Below are 10,216 nucleotides of genomic sequence, written 5' to 3'. Positions count from 1 at the left end.
CCATCAACGTATCGGCGGTCTGCAACTTGGGCGGTATCGTGCGTGCGTGCACGCCTTCAACTTTTGGCCATTGCAGCAGTGAAGACGACGAAGGCATGCAGGTGCAGCTGGGACCTGACGGATAATTACGAAACCCCTGTCCTTTGTCGCTTATCGTGGCAGCGATCTTCTCGTCGTCTTGCATGCGGCCCGGCCAGTGGTGGCCATGCCCTGTACTGACGAGTTTCTTGTCACCGATGCACCGTACCCGGTGGAAGAACAAAATGTGTGAATACCCCGACCGTGTCGCGAAGAGGAAGAAGTCACGACGCCAGGGCAAACGCTTGGCGACTGCTACGGCTACTCCCAGGTGTCTGAGTCGGTGATCTGAATATGCCTACCGTTTTCATATAAAAAATACTCCCACCTTCCAGTCAATTAAAAGAGATTGGAGGGAGTATATATTAATATTCTATAGATATCACTTACACTCTGTTCTGCGGCCCTAAGCTACCAAAAATATCGTAGATGCACATATCCAGAAACAAAATAAATAGAGAGAATTGGAAAACAAAGATCACATTGCGGTGATGAAACACTCACAAGAGCAACGATTAAACCACCACCTAATATAACATCCGGATTGCAAAAGATTGCAAAAGAGTTTCTCTAGAAGTCAGGGCAGTGGGCTAGTGGTGGCGTCGACTCTCCGGCGGGGTGGTGCTCGCGCGGATGTTGGCCACCATCCTTGGCTGTGTGGCCAGCGACTCTGTGGCAGTGTGCCGGTCCGGCGTGATTATCTCTACAGCTCGCACGCGTCGGATCCGAAGGCCATTCATCTTTTGTCGATCCGTGGCCTTACCGGTTGCCGGAGCTTGGCTAGGCGTGTCATGGTAGGTTGTGGGTTTGGGGCATCCAGGAGAAATTCCTGGCCAATGGCCACCACGGTTGTGGCGCTCGCGGGCATCCCTCTCTCGTTGGAGGCGCTGCCGAGGTTTTCCACTCCCTCCTACCAATCCCTTTCTACCCTGGTGAAAACCTGATTCCTCTCAGAATGGGCGGCGTCTACGCCTCCAACATGGTGATCTTTTTGTAGGCGCTGGTTTGGGTAAATGGAGCAGCGATTTGTTGGTCCAATTCGGTTGGAGGCGAGTGGTGTTTCTTCGCAGTGCCTTTCTTCATTTCTCCGGCGAGGGAGCCAATTGTTTGAGCCGATGTTCCTTCGTGGCACCTGAAATTTGCGTCAAACCGGGCGAGTTCTCATGTCTGGCGGTGAAGTTGGTCTCGTGGTTATCTTGGTTGTTCTTGGTGGCCATTCTTAGCCTTTGCTCTTTGGTTTCAGTGTCCCTGTCCTCCGTTCAAGCTCTAGGGTGAGCGACTCCGGCCGACGGTATGGCGCTCTTCGATCTAGGGCGAGGAAGTATGGGCTTGACGGATCATGGCCTTTGGCCCTTTGATGTACGCGTAGGCTGGTCTCTCCTCGACAACGAGCTCCCTCCGAGCGTCAGCTTTCGCCGCTTCCCTCCGAGTAGTGGCCATGTTGTACTGATGAGTTTCTTGTCACCGCCGATGCAACTTACCTAGTGCAAGAACAAAATGTTTGAATAACCCGATTGTGCCCGCGAAGGGGAAGAAGTCGCATCGCTAGCGCAAATGTCTTGCGACCGCAACGGCTACTTGCATGTATGTTTAGCCGGTTGTAATTAATATGCCTACCGTTTTTATATAAAAAGAATATGGCTTGGGCTTCTATAGACCCACAAATCTTGAAACAGTATAAACCATGGAAGATGTATTTTTCTGAGTGAAATACAATAACGGCTGAGATTAAACGATACCTTTTTAAAATTAGGGGTACGATAACTAAAATTAAATGAGACCACGATACCTCCTCCCAGGGCCAACCACTTCTTTTAGGCCGAGTTGTACTGGTTCGGGCGCTCGATTGATAGTCATCTATTTACATTGGCCCAAGTATAACAAGGTAATCAAATCAGTACACTGAAGATCCACTCAACACACAGTGTACGTACCAAGAATCATCCAACCAGAAGTTCCAGCACTGAAAGTAACGACAAATATTACGCTGTTTCCAAGAACAACATTTACACTGAAGAACACAAGAGAGGAGATATATATACACACGAGCTGACCGTGGCGAACAACAAACAGAAGACCCTACCAACCAGCGGCTACAATTACAGACTTTCCCATCACCTATCCTTATTTATTCAGATATTTATACAGACGCCCCATTCTCCTCATCTCCGGCCGGCCAAATCTTGCTCCGGCGATCAACGTATAGGCGCTCCGTCCGCTCCTTCTGTCACCTACATGGAGCACTCGGCGGGGAGGCCCTGGGCGACGCGCTTGGGGTCTGTGCAGTAGTTGTAGATCATGTAGTTCCTCTGCACCAACCGCATGCGCTGCTGCCGCGTCAGGTCCAGCTCCTGGTTGTACCACTCGCCGGCCCCGGCACCGGCGGTGGTGCCCGGGGCGGCTTCCGTGCCGGCGGAGGCGCCGCAGCGCGTGCGGCCGCCGGCGACGACGACGCAGGCGTCGGCCTTGAAGCCGCGGTAGGAGGCGGAGAAGGGGGCGTGGGACCAGTCCGTCTTGACGCGGCCGCCCTGCGTGGCCCAGTCGTCGGCGTTCCAGAGGCTGGAGTAGAGGCGCATGGGCTGGTTCTTCGGGAAGGCGATCCCCTTCCCCTCCAGGTTCCTGAAGTCCCTGATCGGCATGTCGTCCACCATGAAGCTGCATTTACAGCCACAACACCAAATCGATCAAACTCTGAACTTTGGGTTCTTGGGGACAAAAATGTCAAGATCAGGCCGGCGATGAGCTTACATGATGTGCTTGGGATTCCAGAGGATGGAGTAGGTGTGGAAGTCCTTGGTGGGATCGAACCAGAGGCGGAACTGCTGCTCCCGCTGGCCCTGCCCCTGCGTGAACACGTTGGTGTGCAGCGTGTACGGCTCGCCGGTCTCGTTGCCCAGGAACTCGAAGTCGATCTCGTCGTGCGTCGCCCCCATCGACGACAGCTGCACATACACCACACCGAATTAGGCACACAGATTAACCAAACTAAAGTGTCATCCCAAATCACTGGGAGCGTGCGTGCGCGCTTACGTAGTATGCCGTGACGGTGCCGGCGGAGTTGCCGGCGACGAGCTTGAGCTGCATGTCGATCTTTCCGAAGAGGTACTCGTGCTTGGACTGGAACCCAGAGCCGGAGATCTTGTCCAGCCCCAGCGTCAGGAGCTGCCCATCATTCAGGATCTTGCCACGACCGTCACCCCACGTGATGTCGCACTCTTTGTCGAAGCTCGCCGCCGCCGCAACGGCACAAGACACCAGCAGAATAACCAGCACCGACACCGCCATGCGAGCCATGACTTGCGTGCTCTGCTCTGCTCGATCCGAAATCTTACTCTACCCAACTAGCTTGTGTTGTGTACCCAGGAGGCCAGGAAGATGAGTAGAGTGTAGAGAGCTCGATCGAAGCTTGTGTTGTGTGTGATTCGAATGAGCAGAGCGTGAGGGGTTTATATAGGGGTTTGGAGATAAGCTTTGCGTGCCGGATGTATGGATGGTTCGGCGAATCGAAGGAGGAGCTTGCCAGCACGGCCTAGTGCGTGTGAGTTGGCGCCAGAGGAGAGGAGACAGGGCAGGACGGCGCTGTACGTAGAGAGCACCAGCGGCGCCTGAGAGGGTTGGCACGGCGATGGCGTACGTACTGTAACACATTAAAACCGATCGAGACGTGCAGCAGATTTCTGGATGGATGCAACGGCTCTCTAATCACCATGTCTGGCATTTGAGATGGCTCGTGTCGACCAGACAAATGACACTGGACAAAGAAAGAAACGCTTGAATACATCCATGATGAGGCCATTAGCAGGGGATAGATGATCGGTCTTTTCTTCTTCGAATCATGCCATCCTCAGAGATTCCGTACCGTATACCACCAGCAGGACAACACATGAACTCCAGTATCTCTAAAAGCGATGCCTAATACACAAGTGTCAAAACAATGTCTTTAATAAGGCTATTGCCAAGCACAACCAATTAAGGCAGGTCTTGAATTTCACCCTGAAAGGTAAGACTCTGAACTTCACCTGTGCTGCCGTCCCACTTACATACTTTTGCTGCGACATCCAAAACACCAAGCAAGTCCCTCAACATCACAGAGACTCGAACCTCCATTGCTAGTTCCCTAATAGGGCCTTCGTGATACTCTCCGCCTCTGATTTCACCGTGGACCAGAATGACATCTAATGACAACACAGAACAGAGCCTTGTGTTGCTTCCTCCGGAACCAAACGGCCTGAATAAAAGCATGGATGCACACGACCGAATACTACCCGGTACAGCAAACTTCAGACATAAGGTGCATTGTTACATTCTCCAGCGGAACCTTCCGGAACTCATCACTCTGGCCAGATGAAGAAGTACCGGCCTCAGGATGGTCACCATCTGCGCAAAAGAAGAACCCTAGGACATCCACCTTTATTCAAGCTAGGCAAGCAGCCCCACGCCACCCGTTGGAACCTGCAAGATCGTCGCAGGGCTACGGCAGAGATCGTCGGCTTCCACGCCTCCCCAACTCGCCGCCAGGACTTACTGACAGGTCGTTATACCCACCACACCATCCTCGGGACGACAATCTCCGGCGAAGAAGAGGGCCACCTCCACCATCAAACCCAGGGATGCTGCCCCATGCGTTCTCATCCCGCGAGAGAAGCCCATGAGCACTGCCTCGCGCCGTCCGGAGGCGGGGAGATGCAGCAGTTGTTGTGGCACAGATCGAACACCTGGCTGCCACTTACTGGACATCGTCGCCACCGCCGGCGTGCCGTCACTTGAGAAAAGTGGAGCGGCATGGACGAGACCTACGTCGCGGATCAAGTCGCCACCGTCCATCCACCCTCGGCCGCCAGCGTCGAGGAAGGTCCTTGCCGCCGCTACTCACCGCAGCAGGAGGAGATCCACCACCGCCACACCACGCAACTTTGCTCGGCGGCACCACCGGCAACTGCGGCGGGATGAGTGGTGCGGGAGGGTGGGTTATGGTTGGGTGCTGGGGGTGGGCCATCCTTTTAAAATGGATTTTAATCTTGGTGAAGATTAAAGCATACTTCTCAAATAAATTGTATGAGTACAAGGTCTAGTCCTTGCATCAGTTTCGTGAGGATTTAAATTTAGGTGTTGGGTTTGTATATCCACTCCTCCAATCAGTTGAGCTAGGCTCACTTCTATCTATACGTAATAATAAAAGTAAAAGTGTTTTCATGATTTGATTTGGTACAAATCATGTCCGTCAGCCTGGTAGTCGAATCGTGTACATCCACCGCATCCATACGATGTACAAGAAGTGCAGGCCATGGGCCAAACCGAGAAGGAATCGAATCATCGAGATTTGCAGACTGAACCTGACCGCAGAGTATGTAAATTGTGTGTGGTCTGGTCTCTGGTGTATATCATGTATGCAATCCTACGCTATGCATATTATCCCCACGCACATATAAATCGCTCGCGAATGGGGAGGAGTTGGGAGTGGACCTTCAGAATACAATGAGGGATGCCTCATTTATGAAGACTAATGGTGAGCTACCTATACATTTTGAGTGTTTATCTAAGAATAATATGCATACGTGTGCTTTATCTTTAGTGGAGAATGATTCTGTTTCTCACTGTCCTTCCATAGAGGAGGTAATTGCTTTTGGGGGTATTCCGAAGTCTAACTCTGCGGTGAGATCGAGTACAAGGCTGGGTGGCCAGCCTAATGTTGACATGCCTCAGATGGAAAAGGCAATGAAGATGGCGAGTTTGCGTGATGAATCTTCCACTTCAGGTCAGTCCACTATACCCAGGCATTCTATTATTAATATTCCAGATTCTGAGATTGCTAGGAGAGCGGATCGCTTAGGTATATCACTAGGCAATTCAGCAGGAGAGATAGGTAAATCGGTTAAAGGGCTTAAAATGGTGGAAGAAGAACGTATTCTAACGTTTTTAGAGAAAAAGAATAATGAGAATGAAAATATGAAGGAAGGTTTGGAGACTCTTGTATTGTCAAAAGTATCCACCCTTTGTGAAGATTTGGTTGATGAAGATGACACCACTCTCGATTTGGATGATCACCTTGAACATCTCAAACCGGTGGTGAAAGGGAAGAAAATTAGGCAACACAAAATTTATGACACTAACAATATTTGCAAGAACACTTGGAAAAGAATCAAGAAACAATGGTCATAATGCAGAATCTAAAAGGTATTAATTAGAATCCAGGAGGTTTTGGAGATACTGCTAAACATTTGTTTGTCAAAGAGGCGATTAGGGAACATAAGTTAGACTTCATAACTTTGTTGGAAACTGGAAGATCTAATTTCTCGATTCCCTTTTTGAACCAATTGGCGGCGGGATATAATTTCTCTTGGTTTTGTTTACCACCACACGGTCGCTCAGGAGGTATTCTAGTGGGAATAAACTCCGATACGCTACAAGTGTTAAAAGTAAGTACTGGAGATTTCTGTGTCAAACTCCATATTAAATGCAAGAATGATGGTTTTGAATGGATCCTGGTGCCGGTCTATGGGGCTGCTCAAGACGAGCACAAGGCAGAATTCTTGGCTGAACTAGTGAGAACTTGTGAATCTGAAACATTACCTATGTTGGTAGGTGGTGATTTCAATATTATTCGTAAACGTGAGGAGAAAATAATGATAATTTCAAAGCGCGTTGGCCCTTTGTTTTTAATGCAATTATTGAACACTTGAACTTGCGTGAAATTTCTCTTACTGGAAGACAATTTACATGGGCGAGTAGAAGACTTGAGCCTACTTATGAGAAGTTAGATAGAGTTCTAGCATCAATCTCATGGGAACAAAAGTTCCATTTGGTAACTGTTAGAGCTTTAACTAGAGCTGATTCTGATCATACTCCAATACTAATAGATTTAGGAGTGAAAGCACACCTGGGTAATCAAGCAAAATTCTCTTTTGAGTTACATTGGTTGCGTCAAGAGGGTTTTTTTGATATGATAGTAAGGGAGTGGAATTCAGCTATAGGTGGAGCTACTCCGATGGATATCTGGCTGAATAAGTTAAGACATATACAACGTTTTCTTAGAGGATGGGCAAAGAACCAGAGTGGAAAGTATAGAAAAGAAAAAGAACGATTATTAAATATCATTGCTAATCTGGATTTGAAAGCCGAAACAAGTTTATTGAATACAAACGAAAGGGAAGAACTAAAAAAGGCAAATGAGAGTCTGGACAAATTAAGAAGGGATGAGGAATCGAAATGGGCCCAGAGAGCGAATGTTAAACATATTCAGGAAGGGGGTAATAATACTAGATATTTCCACTTAATAGCAAATGGTAAACACCGAAAGAAGAAAATCTTCCAACTTGAACAACAAGAGGGGACGATTGTTGGGGAAGATAATCTAAAGGTCTATATTACGGAATTCTATAAGAATTTTTTTTGGAGCACCCACTCTAACAAATATTTCGTTGAACGAAGAGGAGACTCATGATATTACACAGATCTCGGCAATTGAGAATGAAATTTTGACGGCCCCTTTTACTGAAGAGGAGGTCCGTCAAGCTATTTCTCAGATGGAAAGGAACAAAGCTCCGGGGCCAGATGGCTTTCCAGCTAAGTTCTATCAGCATTTTTGGGAAGTAATAAAGCATGATCTGATGGCCCTATTTTCTCAGTTTTCTAATGGGGATTTGCCCCTATATAAACTGAATTTTGGGGTTATCACATTACTACCCAAGAAAGAAAATGCGGTTCAGATACAACAATATAGACCTATGATACGTCTCAAACGTATCTATAATTTCTTATGTTTCATGCTAATTTTATGATGATACTCACATGTTTTATACACACTTTATGTCATTATTATGCATTTTCCAGCACTAACCTATTGACGAGATGCCAAAGAGCCAGTTGTTGTTTTCTGCTGTTTTTGGTTTCAGAAATCCTACAAAGGAAATATTCTCGGAATTGGACGAAATTAACGCCCAGGGTCTTATTTTTCCACGAAGCTTCCAGAAGACCGAAAGGGTTACGAAGTGGGGCGACGAGGCACCGCCACCATAGGGCCGCGCGGCCAGAGGGGGGCCCGCGCCGCCCTATGGTGTGGGCCCTCGCGCCGCCCTCCAACCCCTGCCCTTCCGCCTACTTAAAGCCTTCGTCGCGAAAACCCCGAGTACCGAGAGCCACGATACGGAAAACCTTCCGAGACGCCGCCGCCAATCCCATCTCGGGGATTCAGGAGATCGCCTCCGGCACCCTGCCGGAGAGGGGAATCATCTCCCGGAGGACTCTTCATCACCATGATCGCCTCACGGATTGATGTGTGAGTAGTTCACCCCTGGACTATGGGTCCATAGCAGTAGCTAGATCGTTGTCTTCTCCTCATTGTGCTATCATGTTAGATCTTGTGAGCTGCCTATCATGATCAAGATCATCTATTTGTAATGCTACATGTTGTGTTTGTTGGGATCCGATGAATATGGAATACTATGTCAAGTTGATTATCAATCTATCATATATGTGTTGTTTATGTTCTTGCATGCTCTCCGTTGCTAGTAGAGGCTCGGCCAAGTTGATACTTGTGACTCCAAGAGGGAGTATTTATGCTCGATAGTGGGTTCATGCCTCCATTGAATCTGGGACAGTGACAGAAAGTTCTAAGGTTGTGGATGTGCTGTTGCCACTAGGGATAAAACAAGGATATTTGTGTTGATTACATTACGCACCATACTTAATGCAATTGTCTGTTGTTTGCAACTTAATACTGGAAGGGGTTCGGATGATAATCTGAAGGTGGACTTTTTAGGCATAGATGCATGCTGGATAGCGGTCTATGTACTTTGTCGTAATGCCCTGATTAAATCTCATAGTAGTCATCGTGATATATGTATGTGCATTGTTATGCCCTCTCTATTTGTCAATTGCCCAACTGTAATTTGTTCACCCAACATGCTATTTATCTTATGGGAGAGACACCACTAGTGAACTGTGGACCCCGGTCCATTCTTTACATCTCGAAATACAATCTATCGCAAACTCTGTTCTTTACTTGTTCTTCGCAAACAAACATCATCTTCCACACTATACATCTAATCCTTTGTTTACAGCAAGCCGGTGAGATTGACAACCTCACTGTTACGTTGGGGCAAAGTACTTTGATTGTGTTGTGCAGGTTCCACGTTGGCGCCGGAATCCCTGGTGTTGCGCCACACTACACTTCGCCACCAACAACCTTCACGTGTTCCTTGACTCCTACTGGTTCGATAACCTTGGTTTCTTACTGAGGGAAAACTTGCTGTTGTGCGCATCACACCTTCCTCTTGGGGTTCCCAACGGACGTGTGTCTTACACGCCATCAACCTATTTGTTTACTAAATGTTTGTTTCAAAATATTCACTAAGGTTGGTACTAATCGTATATCGGGGATTGCCCCAAGAGTAATAAAACCGACCCAATCTGCATTCTTGCCATGTAGGAATATTTTGGAAGGGGTAGTCATACTACACGAAACAATTCATGAGTTACATACAAAGAAGATGGATGGTGTCTTATTTAAGATAGATTTCGAAAAAGCATATGACAAGGTAAAATGGCCTTTTTTTACAACAAACATTACGAATGAAAGGTTTTGCTCAAGAATGGGGTAGATTAGTCCAACATTTTGTTCAAGGTGGCAGTGTTGGTGTGAAGGTGAATGATGATATTGGTCATTATTTCCAAACAAAAAAAGGCTTAAGGCAAGGGGATCCACTGTCTCCAATGCTTTTTAATATTGTAGTGGATATGCTTGCCATCTAAATTGAGCGAGCCAAAGAAGATGGTCAAGTTGGAGGACTCATTCCACATTTGGTTGAGGGAGGTCTCTCTATACTACAATATGCTGATGATACTATCCTTTTTTTGGAGCATGACCTAAACAAAGCTGTTAATATGAAACTAATTTTGTGTCTCTTTGAAGAATTATCGGGACTCAAGATTAATTTTCATAAGAGTGAGATTTTTTGTTTTGGAAAGGCAAAGGAGGAGGAGGATCGAGTACAAACAGATCTTTGGATGTGATGTCGGACAACTCCCCTTTAGATACTTAGGTATTCCAATCCATTACAAGAAACTCAAGAATTTCGATCGGTATCCGGTAGAGACAAGGTTTGAGAGTAAATTAGGATGCTCGGAAAGGGAAGTTACT

General features: G+C 47.4%; 1 protein-coding gene across 1 annotated transcript; it reads right to left on the bottom strand.

Annotated features, from left to right (window-relative positions):
• Positions 1-2,048: 2,048 nt before the first annotated feature.
• LOC124698234 (probable xyloglucan endotransglucosylase/hydrolase protein 23) lies at positions 2,049-3,513 on the bottom strand. Its single transcript, XM_047230746.1, has 3 exons — positions 3,109-3,513; positions 2,827-3,020; positions 2,049-2,733 (listed from the first exon to the last, which is right to left on the bottom strand). The coding sequence occupies exons 1-3, from the start codon at positions 3,370-3,372 to the stop codon at positions 2,310-2,312; spliced, it is 882 nt and encodes a 293-aa protein (XP_047086702.1). The 5' UTR covers positions 3,373-3,513; the 3' UTR covers positions 2,049-2,309.
• Between the last annotated feature and the right edge of the window lie 6,703 nt (positions 3,514-10,216).

This window comes from Lolium rigidum, chromosome 1 (assembly GCF_022539505.1).
Source record: "Lolium rigidum isolate FL_2022 chromosome 1, APGP_CSIRO_Lrig_0.1, whole genome shotgun sequence".
Taxonomy (NCBI): domain Eukaryota; kingdom Viridiplantae; phylum Streptophyta; class Magnoliopsida; order Poales; family Poaceae; genus Lolium; species Lolium rigidum.
Note: the sequence above shows the minus strand (reverse complement) of the source record. Positions and strands in the feature narration are given on the sequence as shown.

Bases quoted from the DNA above. Each gene is read 5' to 3' on its own strand.
- LOC124698234 (XM_047230746.1), bottom strand. From the start codon at position 3,372: ATGGCTCGCATGGCGGTGTCGGTGCTGGTTATTCTGCTGGTGTCTTGT. The intron at 3,021-3,108 runs GTAAGCGCGCAC...GTGTATGTGCAG, and splicing joins GCACCGTCACGGCATACTAC to CTGTCGTCGATGGGGGCGAC. The intron at 2,734-2,826 runs GTAAGCTCATCG...CTGTAAATGCAG, and splicing joins TGGAATCCCAAGCACATCAT to CTTCATGGTGGACGACATGC.